The following is a 27554-nucleotide window of genomic DNA, read 5'->3' on the forward strand; positions in this document are numbered from 1 at the left end:
TTTCTGCAAGTTTACACTGATTGGCCTGAATAAGATTTGCATTGCATTAATTTTGCTTGGGTATCATAATACTCTTAAAGCAATAGCTTGATATTTTCCATTCAGTTTGGGAAATTATCAGCCATTATCTTTTAAAATATTGCTTTTGCCCCATTACTTATAGGATACACCCTATCTCATATGTCTTTTCATCTGTATTTTATCTTTATATTTTCTAACTTAGCTTTCAGTTTGTAAATTCCTTCTTCAGCTGTGTCTAATTGCCACCAAATCCACCTATTGAATTCTAAACTTCATTATATAATTTTCAGTTCTAGAATTTACATCTGACTTTTTTTTAGCGTCTAGTCCAGTTAACTTCTTTGCCATGGGAATTCTCCCTCTTGTCACCCAATTCTTAAACACAGTAACCATATTTTAAAGTTGTATCTACAAATAGATCTCTAACATGTCTCTATATATTGTCTTATTGTCTTGGTTTTCAGTGATCCATTCTTGTTCCTCAGGAATGACCGGTAATTTTTTATTGAATGCTAGACACTATGTGTGAAAAATTGTAGAGATAACTTGAGCCTCTGGGTGGCCTTATCTTCTTCCAGAGAGGATTTATTTTTGTTTCTGAAAGGCTGGTAGGATTGAGTAGAGCACTGAAATCGAATCAGAGATTAAATTGATTAAAAGTAGGCCTTCAATTTTTTTTAAGAACTGGTCTATTTCAAGTTCATTGCCCCCCAAGTATAACCCACAGAAAACTCAAGGTACTTATCAGCGCACCTCTTCTTTGGTGGGCCCTGACCTGTAAGTTTTTCCTCTCTCCCCCCAAATCTCATTAAAAAACATCTGAAGGCTCTGTTAAACTTCTTTGTATGTGGAATGTCAGGTTCACCATTTTTCACCTCCTCCAGCTTCTGCTGCATTAATGGCTCTCTAGTGCCTTAATTTCCTCAAATAATCTGTTCAATGTTTCTAGCTGTTCTTGGTGGGAGTGTTATTCTACAGTATGATAGTCTACTTTAGGCAGAAATCCCCTTCTCTAGTTGTGGTGTGCAGGCTTCTCATTGCACTGGCTTCTTTTGTTGTGGAGCACGGGCTCTAGGCGTGCAGGCTTTAGTAGTGGCTTGTGGACTCTAGAGCGCAGGCTCAGTAGTTGTGGCACACGGGCTTAGTTGCTCCGTGGCATGTGGGATCTTCCCAGACCAGGGCTTGAACCTGTGTCCCCTGCATTAGCAGGCAGCTTCTTAAACGCTGCACCACCAGAGAAGCCCTCTCTCTCAGTGTAATCTTAACTTGCATTTTTTTTCGTTAGTAGCAAAGTGAATCACATTTTCACACAACTACAGGCCATTCTTATTTTTTAATTAACTTTCTGTTAGATTTCTTGCTCAATTTTCTATCCAATTGTCAATCTTGTTTATGTTTAGAAGTACTTTATATATCAAAGATATTACCCTTTGTCTATGAAAAAAGGTATAAATAATTTTCCTCAACTGGTAATATTTCTTTTTTTAAACACTTCTTATGGTAGCTTTTCCACCCATAAGTTTGTGTTTATATAAAGTCAAATAGTTCCATTTTTTCTAACTACTTCTGTTTTGAGGCATACTAACTTCCTGCTCCCAAGCTTAGACAACTCCATCAGTAGTTGTTTCTTCTGTAATTGTGTCTGTAAGGAACGTGTTGATGAGCAATTGGAAAATGGTCTATTTTCTAGAATTGACAGAGTGACAAAAGATATGACATGGTTAAGTCCAGCTGGAAGTTTCAAGTTTTGTTTTCGTTTTCCCAACCTAAAAGAACTCATGGGCACAGTCACTTTCATGTTGTTCTTGTAGGACTTGGGTATCCACGAGTCATGTTTCCTTATGTTATCCCCTTCCTGACTTTTCTCATCCACTGTCATGTCATCAACAATATAACATTATTCTACATGGACATCTCCCAAATTCCCACATGTCTAATTCTCAGTTGTCTTCCTCAGCATTAGATGCAAAACTTGTTTGGCATCTCCACTTAAATGACCCTCTTCACCTCCCTTCACTTTGTTTGTTTTATATATTGTCAAGTACTGACCTTCCATCCACCCAGGCTCAAAGATTAGTCACCTTACTTCTTGATTCTCAGCTTCAGTAAATCATTACCAAGAGTACAAGTTAAAGGTATCTTTCTTTGAAGAGATTATACACTGGATCTTTCCTAGCCTTGCTTCACCCTAACAGAGAGGTCAAATTGAACCTACTCTGGACTCAATAGGCATTCATGTAATGAAACTGAATTTAATCTTTTGTTTAAGTTATGGACTCGTCTAGTACTTTCTATCTTTGTATTTTCAAATGCCCTGGCTCTTCAAGCTGTGAAAACATAATAGATATTTAACTAAGAAGTAAGAGATTATTGTCCTTTTGACTATCTGTAAATTTTCTCACAATAAGAAATATGGATGTTAACTAGATTATAGTGATCATTTTTTCTATATGTACAAATATTGGATCAAGAAAAACAGTCTCCTTACAACTACATTTAGGCATGTTATATAGCTTCAGCCACAGCAAGTGATGACAAGCCTTATGAAACTGTAAATAGAGAACAATTACAACAGAAATTAACTAAAGATGGGATTCTCAACGATCCAAAATGGCGGCATCTGAGGTCTTCTAGGGGAGCAACTGAGCCATTCATTTGTGTTTAAACTTCACTGCCAGGAGAATGAATCTTTCAGCTTTCAGGCATGCCTGAGGCAAAACAGGTTTTCTTTTTTCATTCTCTTCCAAGTTTAAGCTACATAAACTCACACACAAATTTCCCCAAATTCAAATTGTGGGTTGTTCTGATTAAACCAAGTTTTGCCGCTTTCATGCTACCAGCTTTCTAATTTGAGACATTGTGCATGTATGTATGTGATTATCTCACAAATTAGAGAGAATTTAGAATATGACAGCACTAAAGTATTCAAGCAACTCAACCTACTACTTGCTCCTTTAAGCTTTTCTGCAAAAGAAGTTCAATCCCAGGAGTATTTTTAAACTTAAGAGGGCAATGGAGGGTGACAGAACAATTGGCAGTCAGGCTGTTCTAATTCTCTATTAATCAAGGACTATCTTCTTTTTCAGCGCAAGGCGAGGACACACCTAGAGTTCCTGTGAAAAGCGAAGGCTCTGGTGACACAGAAAATTCTACAAGTCCTGATGGTAAGTTTCTGAGCTATTTGAGTCACACAAACTACAAATCTGGCACATTTTCTCTGTGTAATCTAGGATTAAGAGAGCTGTCTATTCTATGAGTCAACGTATTCAGTTTGAACAAGGTAAAGTTCAAAAACCATTTTCTACTGGGAACTAACAAAATTGGCAGCCTTTTGAAAAAAACAGCATGTGCCTCAGTTGAATCTTACTTCCCAACACCAAGGAAACAGTGGGTCATTCCAAGGCTAAACTGAAGTCTAGCGGGCGAACCTTATGGAAACACTCAGCAAACACTCAGCATTCAGAGGAGCCCTGGCTTGAGTTTGGGCTAAGGTTATTCTTGGACCCTCATCACTTCACCTCACTGTATCACACATCAGATGGCTTGGCCAAAAACACAGTGAGTCTTTAAAAGTACTTTATAAATAAATTTACAAAAACCTTTTTTTAGTCACATCTTACTTTGAAGGCATCTAGAAATTGTGAGCCTCAGGAATATTATAGCCTTGCCCCTGCACAATGATACTGGAAACCCTTTGAAATATCATCATTTAGAAAAACAACTATTTGAGCACACATGATTTCTAAATATTTAATTCCACTTGCCCACAGAGCTTAAGAGAACCAGAATTATTGCTCAGTGATCAACTGTTTATATATATATATTGTTGTTTGGGTTATTTTAGCCAGGAAAACAAACAAAGCCAATTACTTTGAGTTGATAATGATCTTGGGAAAATTTCAGCCACTGGTAGAAGTTACATATGTTTCCTATACCATGCATTCCACCCTGCTACAAGGCTTGCCCTCACCTAATTGCCTCCCTTAATTATAAGCCCTTCTGTACCAACTGATTTTTTAATTAAGTACTTCTTTTTAAATTTTTTTAAAAAATTTATACAATTTTTTAAAGGTCACTTTCCATTTACAGTTATTACAAAATATTGGCTATATTCCCCATGTTCTACAATACATCTTTAAGCCTATCATACACCCAAAAAAACTGATTTTTTTTTTAAACCCCTGGGCATGCTTTATCTAGGGGAATAATATTGTCAAACCCCAGATTCATTCCATTAAAAGCCACCCCATGTTGGTGATGCTCGGTTGAATGAAACCTTCCCCAGCCTTGTTGTGACACTATAGGCACGGTTCTTAACTAGTTCTCTGCAAAGCATGTTCCAAAGAATACGAGGTCCATGCAATGCTCAATGAATAAAAGGGAGATAAATGTGGGAAATCTTGGAGATTTGCCATGCACATTCCAGGCTCTCCAAAGTCTCAGCTGTAAAGAAACTTCTTAACATCATTTAACATTGCTTTTCCCAAACTTATTTGATCATGAAATGCTTTTCATACTAACACTTACTAGGTTTTGGAACTAGGGACCCTTGGGTTGGAGGAAGGAACAGAAAAGGAATACTCACCCATATTTTTGTAGACCAGGATAGAAAGTGCATACATTATTCTTTTTTTTAGAGGTACACTTCCTGTAATTGGCCAGTTTATACCTGGGGTAAAGAATGGGCTCACACATCATTAGAAACCAAGGCTAGTTTGCAGGAGGAACAAAGAGACCTCCTTGAGAGAGAGTTGGGTGGGCTGCCATCCAATGTCATTCCCTCTTTCAAGTCTCTTTGGAATGTGAGATCCAGCACCTGCCACTGTTTTTCTTGAACATGAAAACTTGATTAAAGTAAAAGAGATTTCGGGCTTTCCTGGTGGTGCAGTGGTTGAGAGTCTGCCTGCTGATGCAGGGGACACGGGTTCATGCCCCGGTCCGCGAAGATCCCACATGCCGCGGAGCGGCTGGGCCCGTGAGCCATGGCCGCTGAGCCTGCGCATCTGGAGCCTGTGCTCCGCAACGGGAGAGGCCACAACAGTGAGAGGCCCGCGTACCGCAAAAAAAAAAAAAAAAGTAAAATAGATTTGGATTGTTGCTTTTGTTCCAACAAATGAAGACTATCCAAATGAGAACAAACAGAGGTTACTTATTCAGAGCTACCAAAGCATGGGTGCCACGCAGCCATCATCACTTGTGTTTGGCCAGCTCAAAGGCAGGGAGGGAAGTGGGGAACTTCTAACAAGAGGGAAGACTTCAGGCATCCTTGATTGGAGGTTGCTGGTAAGGGGAAGCTGCACTTGGGCTAACTAGAAGTGGCTGATTGGTTTGGGAACATATTTGGCTTTCCCTGGCTGGTCCTGTGTTGGGAGCATGGAGTAAAATACAGGGAAGCTGGCAGTCACTGACCAAGTCCTGACCATTCTGAGCTGCTTGCTCCAAAGGTTTGAAGTCAGAATTCTATTGTTATGTTTGGCCTAGCCATTGTTCATCTGTATAAGTCTTGCAGTTTATAATATGGGCTTTGATGCTTTAAAAATACCAATCTAATTAAACCTACTGACCCTTGAGAATTTCCAGTGTCTGCTATGCCTGCTCTGGGCTCCTGGACAATGGTAGTAATGAATTCTGTGTGCTATTTGTATGCAAATGCTTACATAGAACACACAGTAGAGTAAAAGCACACGTTTTATCATTGCTGTGCGATCTGGTTAGTTGTTTTGCTTTTCTGTTTCATGGTGTCCACTGCCAGTGCACCCACTGGCAAGTTTACAGTGTCAGTTCTGAATTTCAAAATTGAAGACCTGGCAAACCAAGCAGGCCTACTGGCATTGCTGTTTTAGAGGAAGCTGCTTACCTCTCTGCACGTCGATGATCTGGTTTGCTTTGTTTCCTCTTTATTTTCATAGACATCTATTAAGGCCTTTGAATTTACCTAAGGATGGTAATAAATACACACAAAATATCAACCCAAAACTCTGGTATGAAATGACAACTCAGCTCCTACAGTTTAGTAAAGAAGCAACTCTGCCTTCCCCATTCCCCCACCAGTAAAAATCTATAAGAGTGGCCCCCAAATCTTGAATGAATGAAAACAAACTGAAAGAAGTATAAGCTAGGAAATCAAGAATGTAACAATTCACAGGCCATTTTAATATGTTTAAGAGATTTGGGTTTAACAAATCTTTAACCTTTTTGTTTTCCTTTCTGGTTCCAGTTGAAATGAATAATCAGGTTGACAGTGTAAATGACCCAACAGAGAGTCAGCAAGAAGATTAATAGGTAAGTTGCCTCTGTTACAAGATTTTCAATTGATTAAATGGGCCAGCCATAGAAACTGTTTGTAAGAGGCATGTTGGATTCCCCTCAGTTCTATCCAGTCCCATGGATAGAACTTTTAAACGTTTAAAAGTTTAGCTTCAGACTAAACTTTTAAAATATTTATACCAAATAACATATTGTAAGAAACTTACCATCTTTAAAGGAAAAAGATAAGCTACAGCATATCCAGATCATGCAATACCCTGGTTTTCTGAGCTTTGATAACAAGAAAAAAAATTTTCCATGCATCTCACCTCCTGGCTTCCTGGAGTGATCAAATTATTTCAGCAACCCCAAGCTGATTCTGAAGCATTGCTTTTCCAGAAGTTACCTGCTGAGTTGTTTAGTATATCTGTTTTGAAGCCTAACACTAAACTTTGCCCTGGAGAATGTGAAAGGAATTTGAGTGTATTTGGGCTGATAGAAGCCCGCCTTATGTCCCGTCCTCTCACACCACTACCTGTGGACCTGCACCTCTACACAAAGGTTTGTTGAGTTGAAGGAGCCTCACGGAATTCCACGGGAACATAAATGGGGTCAGATGATGATTACGAGTTTTTCCAGACCAACCTGTAACACTTTTTTGTATCTTGAGGGCTGGAGAGAAGAATTAAAGAAAAGAAGCCAGCCTAGCTATTCTGATTCCTAGCTTAAAATACTAAGCTGTGAAAAACAAACTATGGGATAAACGAATTGTGCATCATCCAGGGCAAGACACAAATATGTTGATACGGTTGCCTCTGTCGACTGAAAAAAAAAAAAGCACAACCTAAAAGTTGAGAATTATGTTTTATTTGGTGGACCTTCTGAGGACTTCAAGCCTAGGATAGCTCGTCAGGACTGCTCTGAAGAGGTAAGGGGGGAAGCAGGAACTATAGGAGTTTTACAACCAAGACCAGGTAGTTGGAACATGAAAAGATTACTGTTAATTAAAGAAAACCAGCTATCTCAAGTTAATGAATTTAGCCCTTTTCTACTTATGGGAAGATGCAAGAATCTGGGCTCTTTGGAATCATTCCTTTGATGTGCAGCTTAGCTATCTGGGGCCAATATCCTGTTCTTTCCCATCCTGAGTCCCCTGGGGGTGCACCATTAGGGGTGGCTGACGACTTACCATGGAGCGACAGAATATGACAGGCAATATTTTTCATTCACAGTGCTTCTCCATGGTCATAAATTGGACCAGCATTTGGAAGCAAAAAAACACAAATTATTATGATTAGTATAACTAGTAGTAATCTGGTTGCAATAAACCATCAAGTCCACAGGAGAGCTAGCTGGAGAAGCCAAATACTAGAAGGATCAGGTAAAGAGAAAAAGATAAATGTTTCATCTTTGTCTACAAAGGTATACTTTATCAACATGTAGGTCATAGCAGAAGAGAAAAGATTTTTTTCTGGAAAAAAAACTTAGAAGTATATTTCAGAAAGTGATAAAATTATAAATTATATTTATCAGTTAATTAATTCCTGATGAGGTCCTGAGCCAAGATGGTGGAGTAGAAGGACGTGCTCTCACTCCCTCTTGCGAGAACACCAGAATCACAACTAGCTGCTGGACAATCATTGACAGGAAGACACTGGAACTCACCAAAAAAGATACCCCACATCCAAAGACAAAGGAGAAGCCACAATGAGACGGTGGGAGAGGCACAATCACAGTAAAATCAAATCCCATAACTGCTGGGTGGATGACTCACAGACTGGAGAACACTTATACCAGAAGTCCACCCACTGGAGTGAAGGTTCTGAGCCCTGTGTCAGGCTTCCCAACCTGGGGGTCTGGCAACAGGAGGAGGAATTCCTAGAGAATCAGACTTTGAAGGCTAGCGGGATTTGATTGCGGGACTTTGACAGGACTGGGGGAAACAGAGACTCCACTCTTGGAGGGCACACACAAAGTAGCGTGTGCATCAGGACCCAGTGGAAGGAGCAGTAACCCCATAGGAGATTGAACCAGACCTATCTGCTAGTGTTGGAGGGTCTCCTGCAGAGGCAGGGGGTGGCTGTGGCTCACTGTGGGGAAAAGACACTGGCAGCAGAAGTTCTGGGAAGTACTCCTTGGCATGAACCCTCCCAGAGTCTGTCATTAGCCCCACCAAAGAGCCCAGGTAGGTTCAAGTGTTGCGTTGCCTCAGGCCAAACAACCAACAGGGAGGGAACCCAGCCCCACCCATCAGCAGACAAGTGGATTAAAGTTTTACTGAGCTCTGCCCACCACCAGTCCCTCCCATCAGAAAACTTGCACAAGCCTCTTAGCCTCATCCACCAGAGGGCAGAAAGCAGAAGCAAGAAGAACTACAATCCTGCAGCATGTGGAACAAAAACCACATTTACAGAAAGATAGACAAGATGAAAAGGCAGAGGGCTATATACCAGATGAAGGAACAAGATAGAACCCCAGAAAAACAATGAAATGAAGTGGAGATAGGCAACCTTCCAGTAGAAGAATTCAGAATAATGATAGTGAAGATGATCCAGGACCTCAGAAAAACAATGGAGGCAAAGCTAGAGATGCAAGAAATGTTTAACAAAGACCTAGAAGAATTAAAGGACAAACAGAGATGAACAATACAATAACTGAAATGAAAACTACACTACAAGGAATCAGTAGCAGAATAACTGAGGCAGAAGAACGGATAAGTGACCTGGAAGACAGAATGGTGGAATTCACTGCTGTGGAACAGAATAAAGAAGAAAAGAATGAAAAGAAATGAGACAGCCTAAGAGACCTCTGGGACAACATTAAACGCAACAACATTCGCATTATAGCGGTCCCAGAAGGAGAAGAGAGCGAGAAAGGAACCGAGAAAATATTTGCAAAGATTATATTCAAAAACTTCCCTAACGTGGGAAAGGAAATAGCCATGAGAGTCCCATACAGGATAAAACCAAGAAGAAACACACTGAGACATATAGTAATCAAACGGGCAAAAATTAAAGACAAAGAAAAATTATTGAGAGCAGCAAGGGAAAAACGACAAATAACATACAAGGGAACTCCCACAAGGTTAACAGCTGATTTCTCAGCAGAAACTCTACAAGCCAGAAGGGAGTGGCACGATATATTTAAAGTGATGAAAGGGTAGAACCTACAAGCAAGATTACTCTACCCAGCAAGGATCTCATTCAGATTCGATGGAGAAAGCAAAAGCTGTACAGACAAGCAAAAGCTAAGAGAATTCAGCACCACCAAACCAGCTCTACAACAAATGCTAAAGGAACTTTTCTGAGTGGGAAAAACAAGAGAAGAAAAGGACCTACAAAAACAAACCTAAAACAATTAAGAAAATGTTAATAGGAACATACATATTGATAATTACCTTAAACGTTAATGGATTAAATGCTCCAACCAAAAGACACAGGCTTGCTGAATGGATATAAACACAAGACCCATATATATGCTGCCTACAAGAGACCCACTTCAGACCTAGGGATACATACAGACTGAAAGTGAGAGGATGGAAAAAGATATTCCATGCCAATGGAAATCAAAAGAAAACTGGAGTAGCAATACTCATATCAGATAAAATAGACTTTAAAATAAAGAATGTTACAAGAGACAAGGAAGGACACTATATAATGATGAGATCAATCCACAAAGAAGATATAACAATTATAAATATATATGCACCCAACATAGGAGCACCTCAATACATAAGGCAACTGCTAACAGCTATAAAAGAGGAAATCAGCAGTAACACAATAAGAGTGGGGGACTTTAACACCTCACTTACACCTATGGACAGATCATCCAAAATGAAAATAAATAAGGAAACAGAAGCTTTAAATGACACAATAGACCAGATAGATTCAATTGATATTTATAGGACATTCCATCCAAAAACAGCAGATTACACTTTCTTCTCAAGTGTGCATGGAACATTCTCCAGGATAGATCACATCTTGGGTCACAAATCAAGCCTCAGTATATTTAAGAAAATTGAAATCATATCAAGCATCTTTTCTGGCCACAACACTATGAGATTAGAAATGAATTACAGGGAAAAAAAACGTAAAAAGCACAAACAAATGGAGGCTGAACAATACGTTACTAAATAACCAAGAGATCACTAAAAAAAAGAGGAAATAAAAAAATACAGAGACAAATGACAATGAAAACATGACAATCCAAAACCCATGGGATGCAGCAAAAGCAGTTCTAAGAGGGAAGTTTATAGCTATACAAGCCTACCTCAAGAAACAGGAAAAATCTCAAACAATCTAACCTTACACCTAAAGGAGCTAGAAAAAGAACAAACAAAACCCAAAGTTAGCAGAAGGAAAAAAATCATAAAGATCAGAGCAGAAATAAATGAAATAGAAACAATAGCAAAGATCAATAAAACTAAAATCTGGTTCTTTGAGAAGATAAACAAAATTTATAAACCATTAGCCAGACTCATCAAGAAAAAGCGGGAGAGAAATCAATAAAATTAGAAATGGAAAAGGAGAAGTTACTGCAGAAATACAAAGCATCCTGAGAGACTACTACAAGCAACTCTATGCCAATAAAATGGACAACCTGGAAGAAATGGACAAATTCTTAGAAAGGTATAACCTTCCAAGACTGAACCAGCAAGAAACAGAAAATATGAACAGACCAATCACAAGTAATGAAATTGAAACTGGGATTAAAAAGGTTCCAAGGAACAAAAGTCCAGGACCAGATGGCTTCACAGGTGAATTCTATCAAACATTTAGAGAAGAGCTAACACCCATCCTTCTTAACTCTTCCAAAAAATTGCAGAGGAAGGAACACTCCCAAACTCATTCTATGAGGCCACCATCACTCTGATACCAAAACCAGACATAGATACTACAAAAAAAAATTACAGACCAATATCACTGATGAATATAGATGCAAAAATCCTCAACAAAATACTAGCAAACAGAATCCAGCAACACATTGAAAGGATCATACAGCATGATCAAGTGGGATTTATCCCAGGGACGCAAGGATTCTTCAACATACACAAATAAATCAATGTGATACACCATATTAACAACTTGAAGAATAAAAACCATATGATCATCTCAATAGATGCAGAGAAAGCATTTGACAAAATTCAACACCCATTTATGATACAAACTCTCCAGAAAGTGGGCATAGAGGGTACCTACCTCAACATAATAAAGGCCATATAAGACAAACCCACAGCAAACATCATTCTCAATTGTGAAAAACTGAAAGCATTTCCTCTAAGATCAGGAACAAGACAAGGATGTCCACTCTCACCACTATTATTCAGCATAGTTTTGGAAGTCGTAGCCACGGCAAGCAGAGAAGAAAAAGAAATAAAAGGAATACAAATTGGAAAAGAAGAAGTAAAACTGTCACTGTTTGCAGATGACATGATTCTGTACATAGAGAATCCTAAAGATGCCACAGAAAACTACTAGAGCTAATCAATTAATTTGGTAAAGTTGCAGGATACAAAATTAATGCACAGAAATCTCTTGCATTCCTATACACTAATAATGAAGAATCTGAAAGAGAAATTAAGGAAACACTCCCATTTACCATTGCAACAAAAACAGTAAAATACCTAGGAATAAACCTACCTAGGGAGACAAAAGACCTGTATGCAGAAAACTCTAAGACACTGCTGAAAGAAATTAAAGATGATACCAACAGATGGAGAGATATACCATGTTCTTGGATTGGAAGAATCAATATTGTGAAAATGACTATACTACCCAAAGCAATCTACAGATTCAATGCAATCCCTATCAAATTACCAATGGCATTTTTTACGGAACTAGAACAAAAAATCTTAAAATTTGTATGGAGACACAAAAGACCCTGAATAGCCAAAGCAGTCTGGAGGGAAAATAACAGAGATGGAGGAATCAGACTCCTTGACTTCAGACTATACTACAAAGCTACAGTAATGAAGACAATATGGTACTGGCACAAAAACAGAAACATAGATCAATGGAACAAGATAGAAAGCCAGAGATAAACCCATGCACCTGTGGTCAACTCATCTATGACAAAGGAGGCAAGGATATACAGTGGAGAAAAGACAATCTCTTCAATAAGTGGTGCTAGGAAAACTGGACAGCTACATGTAAAAGAATGAAATTAGAACACTCCCTAACACCATACACAAAAATAAACTCAAAATGGATTAGAGATCTAAATGTAAGACCAGACACTATAAAATTCTTAGAGGAAAACACAGGAAGAACACTCTTTGACATAAATCACAGCAAGGTCTTTTTTGACCCATCTCGTAGAGTAATGGAAATAAAAACAAAAATAAACAAATGGGACCTAATGAAACTTCCAAACTTTTGCACAGCAAAGGAAACCATAAACAAGACAAAAAGACAACCCTCAGAATGGGAGAAAATATTTGCAAACGAAACAGCAGACAAAGGATTAATCTCCAAAATATATAAACAGCTCATACAGCTCAATATTAAAAAAACAACCTGATCCAAAAATGGGCAGAAGACCTAAATAGACATTTCTCCAAAGAAGACATACAGATGGCCAAGAAGCACATGAAAAGCTGCTCAACATCACTAATTATTAGAGAAATGCAAATCAGAACTACAGTGAGGTATCACCTCACACCAGTTAGAATGGGCATCATCAGAGAATCTACAAACAACAAATGCTGGTGAGGGTGTGGAGGAAAGGGAACACTCTTGCACTGTTGGTGGGAATGTAAATTGATACAGCCACTATGGAGAACAGTATGGAGGTTCCTTAAAAAACTAAAAATAGAATTACCATATGATCCAGCAATCCCACTACTAGGCATATACCCAGAGAAAACTATAATTCAAAAAGACACATGCACCCCAATGTTCATTGCAGCACTATTTACCATAGCCAGGTCATGGAAGCAACCTAAATGCCCATCGACAGATGAATGGTTAAAGAAGATGTGGTACATATATACAATGGAATATTACTCAGCCATAGGAAGGAATGAAATTGGGTCATTTGTTGAGACGTGGATGGACCTAGAGACTGTCACACAGAGTGAAGTAAGTTAGAAAGAGAAAAACAAATATCGTATATTAACGCATATATGTGGAACCTAGAAAAATGGTACAGATGAACCAGTTTGCAGGGCAGAAATTGAGACACAGATGTAGAGAACAAGTGTATGGACACCAAAGGGGGAAAGCTGCAGGGGGATGGGGGTGTGACAAATTGTGCAATTGGGATTGACATGTATACACTGATGTGTATGAAATTGATGACTAATAAGAACCTGCTGTATAAAAAAAAAAAGAACGAAAACAGCCAAGACAATTTTGAAGAGGAAGAAGATGTGGTAGTGATAAGGTGTGGAGACTTATTTATGCAGTAACAAGACTTTTAAAATAAAACTAGTGTAATGTTGTCATGGGAGTGGGCAAGTACTGTATGTCAGTGTAATAGTTCAGAGTGCTCAAGAAATGACCCACATATAATGAGAATTTGGTGTTATTATAAGTTGGCATTATATTGATCAATCAATATATTGTAGTAGATAATTTTGTATGAAAAAAATCAACTTAATTCTATATCTAGGACTCTTCTTGGAGTTTCAGAGTCATACTCAATGTATCCCAAACTGAACTGATTGTAACTTGTCAAACTATTCCTTTTGTATTCTGTGTATCACTAGCAAAGAAATTTGAGAGATAGTAAGATTAATGCCTGATGAGCTGGATGAAGTCTTCAGGTTTTCCATTAGAGTTTTGTAATTTCTTGTGCAGTTCAGCAGTATGATCTAAAAGTTATCAGAAACTTATATTTGTTAAAAATCCTTCCTATGAATTTTCTTGCAGTTCATTTTATAAAATTATCAGAGTAAAACAATGATTGTCTATAAACAACAAGACTTAAAATGACATGGTTAAAGATATGATTACAATGCAATTGACAAGAAACTCGGATATTTCTGTGACATAACAACATTTTTAAGATAATAACTAGAATTATGACTGATAACATTATACCAGGGCATATCAGATTTTTAGGAATTTCATATACGTTTTGGGATATCTATACCAATGACATTTATCCATAAAATATAACCTAAGGTTCATCTCTAATTACTTGACAATGTTTCTCAAGTAATTTAACTTACCATAGGCCCAATCAGTTTGATATTCTTCTCTGAGATTCCTTAGGGGCCCTCTGAAGCATTTCAAAGTTAGCTGGAGGTCAAAAGTTTTAAAACACTTGGTCAAATAGGATGACAGCTTGTTCACTTAACCAAAGTGACAAAAGATTTCAAAAGTAAATACAGGTCACTTAAAGGCACAGGAGCTCACACAATCTGCTACCAAAGCAGCACTTCAAGAAAACTTTGTTTTCTTAACAGAGAGAGAAAGTGAAACTCCAGTCTTGTACCAGCTTACTTTTAACAAGAAAATCCATCCATCTACTTAATTAATTCAGCCAATCCTGACCATGAACAAAACTATTCTCAGGGTTCCTTTTCCACCCCTTTCTGTATGCATATTATTTTGCCCCTTAATTTTCCCCACATCTAGAAACAACCAGCTCTAGGACAAAATTACTTTCTTTTCCCTTAACAAAATGCAATTCCATTTTTCATACCTTCTTTTGTTCACAACACACATCTTACTTTCCTACTGAAATGGTTCCTTTATTATTTCTATTAGCTTTAATTACATGCTTAGAATCCTCAACTCTTAAAAACCTTAATTTCTAGTGAAAACTAAGAAGTAAGCAATTATGAACTGTCTTCTACATTAGCACTCTATATGGCAAACATAAATACCAATAATAATTTCTAAAAACATGTGCTTTCTTATAAAAATATCCCAGTGTGGCATCAAACATTTATTAATACTTCTAAACACCTTTAGTTACTCTCTAAAGGGAAGCCAAGGTTCAGTCATTTTTTTCAGTATCTTATTTTATTTGGGAATGACCTAGCTATTCAACAAACTCTCATCCTTTAACTTAATTTAGCACAATTCTAAAGTTTCAAGTTACCAGATATTTGGAGAGATTATTTTCAAGTAGACATTCCTAAAACATAATTATTTCTAAAGAGTTCACCCAAAAACTCTTATTTAATCTACTTATAAGAATTTCATCATACCAAGTTAATTTTTTGTTGTTGTTGACAAACTGTGTAACAGAAATAACATGCATTGACCTTCAGTAAGCCTAGGTACAATAAACCAGCAAGCTTAAGCTAGCTTTAATACCACATGTTAATTTAATATTGAATACTTTCTAGATCATGTGAACCTGAAATTCATGCTGGGTAGTTTCTTTCATATTTAGAAATATTTAGTTTGTAAGCACTTACTTTTAAGTCAATTAAATAGAGCTCTTTTATAAGTTTAATTTTGATATTTTCCAGAGGTAGACACATCTCATATGTATAACATGTACACAGACATATAACCAGACAAAACTGGAGATGTCATAGCCTCACTTTAAAAATTTAGTTATGAATTAAAGAATACAATATAAGCTTACTACTTTATAAAGAACAACTGGAATAAATTAAAGTTGCTTGTTCAGATGATTAAGGCTTTACTATTTATGGAAAAGGCTTTCAGATCTGTATTTATTCTTGATAAACCCTTAAGGAGGCTAGGAATTAGATTTAGGCTGAGAGAGCCTTCCCAGCAGTTTTGAAACTGAGCAGGACTCGTGGGGCCCTCCTGGGTACAAATCCTTTCCATGTCCCCCATTTCTTGTTTGTAGGAAATAAGCTTCATTCAGCCTCCCTTGACCCTTCCCTTTGTTATAAAGGCCAGATTCAAACAGCTGCTCATGGGGAAGTGAGGCAATGCAGAAACAAAGGAGGAGCAGTCAAGAAACAATAGTGCAGAGATTAAAGCAGGATTCTGGTTCCTCCTTCAAGGGATATACATAACAATACCTTTGAGTTTCTTCTGCAGGAACTAAGGCCCCCACCCAGGTGGAAGATGGTAATTTCAGGCTGAGCACAAGATTCCTGGAGCACCGCCCTGTTACCTCACCACCAACCAATTGGAAGAAAGTCACACACCCTGTAGCCCTCACCCCACGTTTTGCCTATTAAAAACTTCTCCCCAAAAACCATTGGGGAGTTCAGAGTTTTTGGGCATGAGCCACCCATTTTCCTTGCTTGGCCCTGCAATAAACCTCTCTGCTCCAAACTCTGATGTTTTTGTTTGTTTGGCCTCACTGTGTGCCAGGTTCACAAACTTGCATTCAGTAACAGTTGGAGTTTAAAAGGGCCACTTTTGCCCTTTTTTTGCTTTTGGTTTCCAGTTCTAGTTGGTTGAGCTAATTAGGTTCAGTCTCAGGTCATTGTGGGCTGTATTTACATTTCTGATTTGTAGAGATTTAATGCAAGGCAAAGACAGTTGCTTTTAATTCCCCAAAGAACTGGTCACCTAAATGATATTAAAAAGTTGATTTGCCCAGCTATATTTTATTTAATTTGCTTTTCAGTGAGAATATTGCCAATTGAACTGAAATTTAAGAGTTCTATGTTCTAGGACTTTAGGGTTTAATTTATCATGCCTTTAAAAACTTGCATAAGACCTTCAACAAGGCCCTCTTTCTGAGTGCACAAGTTAAAACCCAGAGCAAAATCACTAATTTTATTATTATTAGCCCTTGAATATTAGTTCTCAGTTTTTACTTTATAAAGTTCAGGTAGCCTTATTGGTTTCCGTTAGTATGTTTAATTAATATTTCCTGAGAGGCAGATCTATATGCCCTGTCTTATAATACCAAGCAGGGGAAGCATTCCCCAGTGAAACATGTCTATCCCACAATATAATTAAGCAAAGGTTCACAAGCTGGTTTTTCTTTTTTTTTAAACTAACCATTAGATATATTTTCCACCCTTTAATTTTCTTCTTTTTTAATAAGTACCAATAAAACGGCTGTTTATAATGAGAGCATTCTAAAAATTTACCAATTCAGAAGTCCAATTTAAAGGAACCATCATCTGGCCATTAATGAGATATATCTTAACAGTGACTCAAACCAATAAGATACAAGAGGCTTCCCCAGAAAAGATGCAAAAGATGCCACCTAACCAAGATCCAGAAAGTTTACTCTTCAAAACAGTTGAAGAAAGTAAAGGCCTTCGTTGTACAAGCTAACGCACCAAAGGTTTAGATGGCAAAAAGCCCCTGAGAGTTCGCACAGCCAGAAAAAAAAAGACGGCTCAGGACCCCAGTCTATCCAATTGGATGACAAATGTATATCATATGTGTACCTTTTGGTTGTTAGAGACCACACACACACACACACACACACACACACACACACACACACACAAATGCCTAAAGAAGAACAGGTAGAACATTTACATTTCAAAGACAGAGGAAGAGAAATGCAAGTTACCCCTAGAAGGGCTTTTGTTTCTTTAAGGTCAGAATTCTGAAAAGATGTGTTTTTTTTTATCAAGCAGGCTTAACTGAATATGCAATAAAAGAGCCCCATTCTTAGTCATTATCAGAGCACGATATTCCCAGGTAAATCAGGCAGTTTTGTAGGTATATAAACCTGGCTAGGGTATTAGTTGGAGGCTCATAATCTGTTGTTCCTTTTGCTTTTTGTTTTGAAAGCTTTATTCCCCATTCAGAGGTTGGTTTGTCAAAATAAAATCACTAGCGATGATCGTGTGGTGGGCAATGTGCCGCTTGTGAGCTGAACTCCTCTAGGTTTTGCCCCAGAGCTGTTTCAGCTTCTCTTACATGTCTTAGGTTTTCCCTCTAGTGGTATAAGACCACCACAGTGCTCAGATCGTGGAATGGCCAGTTCTTATTCGTGTCCCCAGCAGAGCAAGCCTTAGCTAAGATGAGTGGGTTTCCCAATGCGCATGGCTACACAGCATGAGGTCATTATCTTTTGTATCCTGTATCCTGTTCTTTCTCATCCTGAGCCTCCTCAGGGCTCACCATCAGGGTGGCAGTGTAGGCAGGCACCATTTTTCATTCACACCTCCCTTCATCTTCCCTGCATCTTCTCAGTAGGCCTCTGCACTCTCCCAGAAGGCCATGTTGCACCAGCATCATGGCAGACACATTGCTCAAGCTCCAGCATTGTGGCCGACTGAAGTTTGAGAACATGTGAAAGCAGGCAGCTGTCTTCCTATCACGGTTTTAAACATCATTTAAAACTAAATATAATAGCATTTGTGCAATACATGTATAGCATAGGACGGCTGAAAAATATAAACTTATACAAACATGGTCTTATAAAACATTTCTTTAACCTTGTTTATGTATTTAAGATTATCCTGTTAAGCTGCAGAAATGACACAGTAGAGAAGTTTACATTAAGAAGTAATGAAGTGAGATTAAACCTGAACAATTTAAATGCAAGTTCTTCAGTATTGCCTTACCTTTTGCCCTTTTGCTGCCAACAAACTATAGACTTATCTAGATTTTTTTCTTACAGACACTATTATTTTTCTGTGTGATCAATATCTAGATGCAGCACCAAAATAAATGTTTTCCTTGGTCAATGTCAAAATATTTTCCTTGACGATAAACATGAATCCATCTACATACCTTTACCCAAATGAATAAGTTGTCAAAACTTAAAGTTCAAAATTAGTTTAACTTTATTGCAAAACCATGTATCATGGCTCCTCCCTTACCTCTTTGCTGCAGTCCCTCACCTCCAGGAAGGAGAAGTGACTTGCACAGGGACACTTAGCTGATCAATGGAAGTTCAAATACTTCCAGGACAAAATTCTTTGATGATACCATACTGCTCCCTAAACAGTAGTGCATTTCTGAACACAGTTGTCATAACGAACAGTATGACCTAAGGAATGTCATCAGTTCCCATAGAAATACTTCCACAGCTGGGTTTGTAGACATTATTGGTAGTTCAACAGGAAGAAAGAACCTTTCGATCTGTGCATCATACCTCCAGGGAAATTAAAGAAATACCATGAAGTGGAAATAGAATTAGAGTTCAAAGACATAATACAAGAATGTTTAGTGTTGTGTAATTTATAATTGTAAAAAATCAGGGCTATCATAAATGACAATGGGAGAACAGTTCAATGAATCAATAGAACACTGTGCAAATAGAAAAATAATTTAACAAGTATTTGAGGGCATGTAAAGATGGTTATAGAATCCGAACTTTTGATTCTAGAGGAACATGGCTGGCCAAGCGTGGCTTCCAGGTTGGGCTTTAGGAGGCCTTGTAACTTCCATTTTTGTACTCTTGGAATCCATCCACCCTGTAAGGAGTTCAAGCTGTGCTATAGAATGAAGAAGGCCACATGGAGAGAGATTCTGGGAAGTGAGAGGGCATTTTGGATGTTCCGGCCCCAGTGGATGACACCTGGAGCAGATGAACTGCCAGGCTGAGCCCAAGCCAGATTACAGAATCATTAGAAACAATAAATCATGAGTTTTGGGGCCACTATGTTTTGGAGTGGCTTGTTTTGTAGCAATAGGTGACTGAAAAGGTGGGGGAAAAAATGCAGAACCCCTCTCAATACAAATGCTTAGAAATGAGAGATAAACTATAACAAAAATATTTTAAAACATATAGCTCAGCTGACATGAAAGCTAAGGTGTCAGAAGTGAAGAGGAATTTGAACACCAAAGCAATAATCTAGTGAGCTGAAGATCCAGCAGCCCCAAGGGCTGCAGTTTGGTTGCTGGTGCAGAGATAGGCTCTAAGGCTAGAGACTTGGGTTTTAATGCCCACCTGGGACCTTGGGTCACTCAAGGTAAGGAGCTGAAATTGATAGCTCTACATAAGTCAGTCATAACCCAGCTCAAGAAATTAACAAGGAGACTTGAGCCTGCCCAGGGTGCTGCATGGGGAAAGAAAAAGACTCCCATACTAAGTAGAAAACATATATGCACCATGCGTTTGAAACACAAATTTATGCCATCCAAAGTCATATGTTAATACACAAACTGAAAAATTAATCTAATATTAGATTATAGACCAGTGTTATCCCTGGGAGAGTTAGCAAATGGAAATGTAAAACTATCCCTTGGAATTCCTACAGAAGAATTAAATTTCTGAAGGTGAGTTTACAATTTTAAGACTTACAAAACACAAAAGGAAATGATCCATCGTGAGTGAGAGTTAGCGGATAAGATTACAGGATGATTAGCATGATGAGAACTTGAGAGTAGAATGTTTTGAAGATTTTATAAAATATATACATTTAAATGACAGCAAAAGATAAAAAGTAGATATAAAACTGTAAGAAAAAAGCAAACTATGAAAAATTAACAATTTGGAGGAAGCAAGTAAATATATAGTAATGTAAATGACACATGAGGAGACATAAGGGATAGAAGGAGAATAACCAAGACAATTTTGTATTCAACAAGAGCTCTAAAAGGAGCTGGTTGATAGTATTTGAAAGATACTGGCAAGGATTTATCAGAATTGATGAAATTAATAGGGGCTTCCCTGGTGGCACAGTGGTTGAGAGTCTGCCTGCCAGTGTAGAGGACGTGGGTTTGAGCCCTGGGGTGGGAGGATCCCACATGCCACGGAGCAACTGGGTCCGTGAGCCACAAGTACTGAGCCTGCGTGTCTGGAGCCTGTGCTCCACAACAGGAGAGGCCGTGACAGTAAGAGGCCCACTCACCACGATGAAGAGTGGCCCCCGCTCGCCGCAACTAGAGAAAGCCCTAGCGCAGAAACGGAGACACAGCGCAGCCAGGAATGAATAAATAAATAAATAAAATAAAGGAGTTCCTTTAAAAAGAATTGATGAAAGTAATAAATTTTAAGTTAAAAGAAGAATAATAAGTTACAAGGAGGACATATTTAAAATAAATTCACACTTATGCACTACAGAACACCAATGAGAAAAAAATTAAAACAATTAGAGGGAAAGGAGAGTTAACCATAAATAAATAGGTATTGCACAGACAACAAGCTTCCCAAGATCAAGAATTTAGGTCAGAAGATAATGGAATAATTCTGAGTCTTCAAAACATGGATTAAAATAATTGTCAACATAGAGTTCTTCACTAGTTTCACTATCATTTAAGAAAATGAGGGGCTTTCCTGGTGGCGCAGTGCTTGAGAATCTGCCTGCCAATGCAGGGGACACAGGTTCGAGCCCTGGTCTGGGAAGATCCCACATGCCGCGGAGCAACTAGGCCCGTGAGCCACAACTACTGAGCCTGCACGTCTCGAGCCTGTGCTCCACAACAAGAGAGGCTGCAACAGTGAGAGGCCCGTGCACCACGATGAAGAGTGGCCCCCGCTCGCCTCAACTAGAGAAAGCCCTCACACAGAAACAAAGACCCAACACAGCCAAAACAATTTAATTAATTAAAAAAGAAAATGATATCCCATTTTCAGGAAAAAAACTTGCTACTCACATACGTTTTCTCTAAAAGCTACTAAAGGAGGCACAACAGTAAGAAGAAAATTGAGCCCAGAGGAAGAGTAGTGTGCAGGAAACAACTGCAAGCCAAGAAAAATGGTAAACACAAAGGAACATCAAAATATATATTGATTATAAATTTATAACAATAATAATTGACGAATGGTTAAAAACAGAGTAAGACAAATTACTATTTTCGTACATTTTACAATACACAAGATGACACTACATACTTCCCACTGTGTCTGTATTTGGAAATACATTATGTGTGTAAAAGTGTAAAAACATGCATGTTGTTGATTCACACTAATATCAGGATTCAGTAGTCTCTGGGAAGGAAGAGAAATAGTTTTAATTTATCTGTAAATACTTTAATTACCCACAATGTTTTATTTTTTTAAAGTCAAATAAAGATCACAAGGAAATTTGAAAAATATTAACACATATTAAATCTGGATAGTGAACATAGTCTAGATATGTCTTAAGGTTGTCTGTAATGTTCTTCCTGTTTACAATTTTAATTGTTAAAATTAAAATGTATGATTGTGTATATACATATGAAAGATATGGAAAAATAATATAAGGAAATGCTCCATAATATTAACTACAGAAGTTATTGTCAATAGAGGCATTACGCAGGATCCTTGCTTGTCTACTTTGGGGTATTTTAAATATTATCTACAATGAGCATGATATCGCTTTTCTATACACACACACACCTGAAAGGATTTTTTTTTAAGATTCATAGGACACTAGAATAGAAAGTTAGCTCAGAGATCATCTCTCCAATTCTTCCTTGAAGAGATGTAATTTATGGTGATAGAAATCAGATCAGTTGTACGGTTAATAATTGAAAAGGGACCTTTCTGGGCCAATGGGAATGATGTGGGTTAAATGCATTTTTCAAAACAGTTTGAAGTATACTTAAGATCTATGCATTTCCCTATAGGTTCTTCTAAGGCAGGGTATCTTCTTAGAGTTCTTTCACACGTGGAGAACACGGCAGATGCCTACTTAATAAGATCTCAAAGTGGTGGGATGACAATCAATGACTTTTGCAAATCAGCGTCATGTAAATTATTATTGTTTCTATGATGAGCCCTGGAAACTGGAGCACATGAAAGGGCTGAGAAGGGAGGACACATTGGTTCAAGATTAGGTTTCTCAAAGAATACCTTGAAGAGTTGAGTTAATCACCCCCATCAGCCAAGCAAGTTGTCAATGTCGCGTACATTTATTAGCAGTGATTTATCCCCTGCCTGCAATTACAGCTCAGATATCCAAAGCTCTTGGATAGTCAAAGAAGATCTTTCTAGGCACATTTGAGGGGTGAGAAGCATTTAAATGGCTGTATGAAAAAGATATTCCTTGCTCAACCTATGAAGATATCTTTAATCTAACAAATGGTTTCTCCTTATCTTCGGCAGGGGCACAAGATGAAGCAAAGGAACAAAGAAATGGAAGTAAATGACAGTTCTCAGCATTGCAGGCCTCCCGGGCCCCGGGGGGTGGGGGGGGTGGTGGTGGTGGAAAAAGACACCTGCGTGCCCTGTGGGGGAGGGGGGGGAGGCGAGTCCCACGGAAGGATGGGGAATCCTTTGCTCTAATTTCTCCAGCCGCATTTTGTTCTGTTTACCGGCAGAAAGAGAAAGAAAAAAAGGAAAAAAAAAAACGTTTTATTTGGTGGGGGGACCCACGTGAATGCATCTTTCAGGCACTATTCCTGTCATTTCTGTCTTTTCTCTCACGACTCTGCCCCAGGGTCCCAGTGGCACGTGTGACATACATGTGTATCCTGGCTCCTGTCTGCTTTCTCAGTTATTTCACAAAGCTGGTTGGTACAGTGGTTTCTTCCAAGAAAGAGAAGGAAGGTGACTGTTGGGTAAGCTGCAGGCTGCATTTCAGGAACCATCAAACCCTGTATTAGAATCCATGGATGAAGGAGGCAGGACAGAAAATGGGCAAAACCATCAGAAATCACTTGGAAAAAGGTCAGGACGATGAGTTAAAAACGGTGTTTTATTCCGGGATTCCCAAGGTACAGTGTTGTTCCGTGTGGTTGTCAGGAGGATTGTGGAAGTAGAGTTTAATCCGGAGCAGAGCGTGGAGGCATCACAAGGAAGGTGGGCCCTGGCTGCTGTCGGGTCTTCCTTGGTAGCAGGACGGCAGGTGAGTTCTTCTCTGACACCGACTTTCAGCAGAGCTCACCTGGTTCGGGAGGTCTTTACTGGGTGCTTCACATGGAGCCCCCCTGGGAGATGTATGTAACTCCTTGTGACACAGTTGTATGGGGTGGTACTTCTCTAGGCATTTTAGTTAAGAGACAGGGGGCTGCTGCATTTAGGATCCAAGCATCCGCCTATGAATATGAAAAGTTCCACTTGAAATCTCTCTTTATATATATGCTTCTCATAAAAGAACATCTTGTCTTCACCCAGGGACTCATGACCCACAGAGCAGATTCTCATTTGAAGTTAGAGGCGATTAGAGGTCTTGCTTGTAGTTCTGGCTTCCTGGTTTGCTTGTACATGCTGTGTTTTTGTTCATGCTGAGTCCAAGACTAACTTGATGGCTAGTCCCCTCTCCCAGCACACACTGAAGGAGAGGAGCAGTACTAATAAGCCAAGATGTCAGTGATACAGTGGGCATGAGGGGTGAAGGGCCCAGGAGGAAGTTAGAAGTTGTCACAAATGTCTATCCTAGGGCCAACATGGACAGAAGCCTCAGGATGCAAGACACCTGCTTCCCACAGCCTCCCCGGCTCTAAGACCAATCTGTTTGTTTCTGTGGCAACTCGCACTATTTCTTCCATATCGTCTTAAATCCACCTGCCTTATAAGGGCTTTAGAACTATAAGTAAGTTAGCTGCATATTTTTTCTTTGTAGAGGGAGAAAAGCAATGGCGAGCGTTTCTACAATAAAAGGGTGTTCTGCTTTCTAAATATTCCATGGAGTTCTTCAGTTTTGCTCTTTCCTCTAAAGAAAATTCACCTTATCTTCCTATGAATTTTGTTGTGGCCTTTCTGAATTTGTTGCCTCCCTGGATGGCTTATTTGGTCTATTGGAATAAGTTGCCTCTCTGGATGGCTTATTTGGTCTATTGGAATAAGTTGCCTCTCTGGATGGCTTATTTGGTCTATTGGAATAATTAACAAGTTGTATTTCTACCTGTGTAACACCCTCAGTTTTTTAAGCTGCTCATCAACCTAGCAGCAACAATATTTAAGTGACCTCATGATTTCAGAACATGCTAATTTCCCCTTCTGCCATTATTCCACTGTTTGATACAGAAACTGTTATGTCCTCTACTGCCATTAGACATCGCTTTGTAGAAAAACAAGGAAAAGCCTCGTTTTCAATAATCCAGGAAATGATGCCATGGGAATACTGACAGTTTCTAGATTTCATGTCATCTTTTTTTTTTTTTTTTTTGCGGTACACGGGCCTCTCACTGTCGTGGCCTCTCCTGTTGCGGAGCACAGGCTCCGGACGCACAGGCTCAGCGGCTATGGCTCATGGGCCTGGCCACTCTGCGGCATGTGGGATCTTCCCGGACCGAGGCATGAACCCGTGTCCCCTGCATCAGCAGGCGGACTCTCAACCACTGCGCCACCAGGGAAGCCCTCATGTCCTCGTTATAACTTAACTGAAAGTCGCCATCATTCTTGTGAAGTACTTGACAAGCACAATCTTCTGGGAGCACATTTTCCTATGACTCCTAAGCATTAGTGCTACTCCTGCTCAATAATGAGTTAAGTTGAAAAGTACAAGAGGAGGCAGGAAGGATGGAGATTTTCTTTAATGGACAAAGATGAAAGAGACCTAATGTCTCTGGTAGGAACAGTAGGGATCAGAATTACTTCAGTCCTGGTGTTGCCTTTGACATCAATGATAGCCATTCATTCATTTTCAATGTGGGTGGGGTAGGAATGAGAGGAGGGAGGGCGCTGCCTGAAAACTATAGAAAAAGAAAGTCAGCTCTGTATCCAGGAAACTGAGTGAGGAGTAAGTATGATCAGTCCCACTCTTGAATTTGTTTACACTTGACTTTATGATTAGATTGTGTTTTCATTTTTGCCTCATTATGATTTTGGGTTGCTATTTGGCGGTAAGATTTTATGCTTTAGGACAAATAATGAAGCGAATTTCCATTTCAATAGTAAAATATTAAAAATCTAGCTCTTGGCCAGATCGAAGACACCCACGACACAGGAAACCATTATTTCACTGGTGCTGTCATTGCACAGACTGTACAATGGAAAAGTTTGAAAGGCTGATTGAATTCTCCGGAACATGAATTCTGTATGTCAGTTTCCAACCACAATCCAGCCAGGCTAGGTGGTACGAAGGTTTACAGGAGGGAGAGTGGGACCAAGGTAGGCTTTCCACATAATAGATCTAATTAAAAAGGTACTTGTTTTAGGAGAGACAAAGGATGTGTCCTCTAGCTGGTAACTATTCAGACGATGGACAAGCCTTCTTTCGTAAAAGCTTACAAAGGCGGTGTCCAAAACACGGTCTATGATACTGGGTCACCTGTTAGTCATCACAGCTAATTGTACATCTTTCTATGAAACACTGAAAAGCCTCTTTGTGAATTAATACAGTTCTGCTTGATGCAGTTGATTTGAAATGACATTTCTCTGTATGTGGTGCATGTCGGCTTTGCTTTGACAAATAACAAAGTTAGCAGAATATGTTCAATATATTTTCTTGGGGAATAGGGTTTTTATCATATGATTCATTAAGGATTTGCCTTACCCTGACATTTGTGATATAAAGGAAAATCAGAAAAAAAGTAATTTTCTTGATCAAGATATGTTTTTACTTAATGCAAATAAATGTAGTCTGTTGCTTGCAAGGGAAAAATAATGTCTTCTGAGATCTGGTATAAACTGCTAAATAGAATATGTGCCTCTTTTGTTAAACCAGCATTTAAATACTGGACTGCTTCTAAATACGTTTGTTTCTTTTCATGTGTGCCATACACTAAAAAACTTAAACAACTGTTGCCTTCATACTATATTTGTTAGAGCAGAATATGAATAAAATTTGTTTGAGAAGATAAGGTGGAATTATCTGTATTTTGTGAAGTTTGTTCCTCAGCCATGAGCAGTTGATGACTCAAAAATGTTCATTTAACAGTAGATATCTCGTTGCAAATACGTGTATTTAAAATTGCCCCTGCACGTCAACTGTAACTTACCAAGAGTCTTCCCCTGCTAAGACTGGCCAGTGTTGTGGCCATGTTTTCAAAATTAAACTACACAGTAGTTTGAACAGACACAAATCCCAATGTGAAATTTTTCTCTGAATACTACATAGCTAATTACCCTAGCAACAGCCTCTGAGGTGCAAGATATAAATTGTTGAGATGAAGCCCATGGTTCCATGAACACTGGCCCATCCTTTGGAACCCATCATCCGTAACTGGAATTCTTTTTGAGCATCTTTTATGAGCATGGTCACCATGCTGGCTACGTGAGCAGCGCAGACGCAATCCTCCTCAGCCTACTGTTGACAGAATCGTGATTGAGTTACAAAATTGTTAAGAGTTTGGCAATGGAGCCCCAAAAACCGCTATGGGAAAAACTCAGTGTTCTTTTGAAAATGGAAATCTGTATTCCGTCAAATTTAATTCCCTCCATCTCCTACAGAAGAAGTGCTATGGGGTGTATTGTTCTAAAAGGCAAGAAAGAAAGTCAATCCCTTTATCCAACAAAGCCAGGAACTTAACAGTTAAAGGGGAATAAGGTTTTTTAAACTGCTGTACCAAAGGAACGTTTTTCCAATAATAAACAAGTTTGATGAGAAAACAACTGTACGCAGGACAGTCTTATCTCACAGTGGGCAACCTCAACACAAATGCTTCAAGGTGACA

General features: G+C 38.8%; 1 protein-coding gene and 1 long non-coding RNA gene across 2 annotated transcripts in view; one reads left to right on the forward strand and one right to left on the reverse strand.

Annotated features, from left to right (window-relative positions):
* The window catches only part of MACROD2 (mono-ADP ribosylhydrolase 2), a gene marked incomplete at its 3' end in the record, with an annotated part of 1984281 nt that extends 1961137 nt beyond the window's left edge, over window positions 1-23144 (forward strand). Inside the window, 4 exon segments of the mRNA XM_079943661.1 lie at window positions 3108-3185; window positions 6239-6295; window positions 6298-6303; window positions 23101-23144. Coding sequence (XP_079799787.1) covers window positions 3108-3185; window positions 6239-6295; window positions 6298-6303; window positions 23101-23144 — 185 coding nt within the window.
* LOC307197594 lies at window positions 447-14519 on the reverse strand. The gene is made up of 3 exons (XR_013831459.1): window positions 14441-14519; window positions 5879-5956; window positions 447-647 (listed from the first exon to the last, which is right to left on the reverse strand). It is a non-coding gene; the product is annotated as an uncharacterized lncRNA (long non-coding RNA).
* Window positions 23145-27554: the final 4410 nt, after the last annotated feature.

This window comes from Stenella coeruleoalba, assembly GCF_951394435.1.
Source record: "Stenella coeruleoalba genome assembly, chromosome: 15".
In the NCBI taxonomy this organism is placed as follows: domain Eukaryota; kingdom Metazoa; phylum Chordata; class Mammalia; order Artiodactyla; family Delphinidae; genus Stenella; species Stenella coeruleoalba.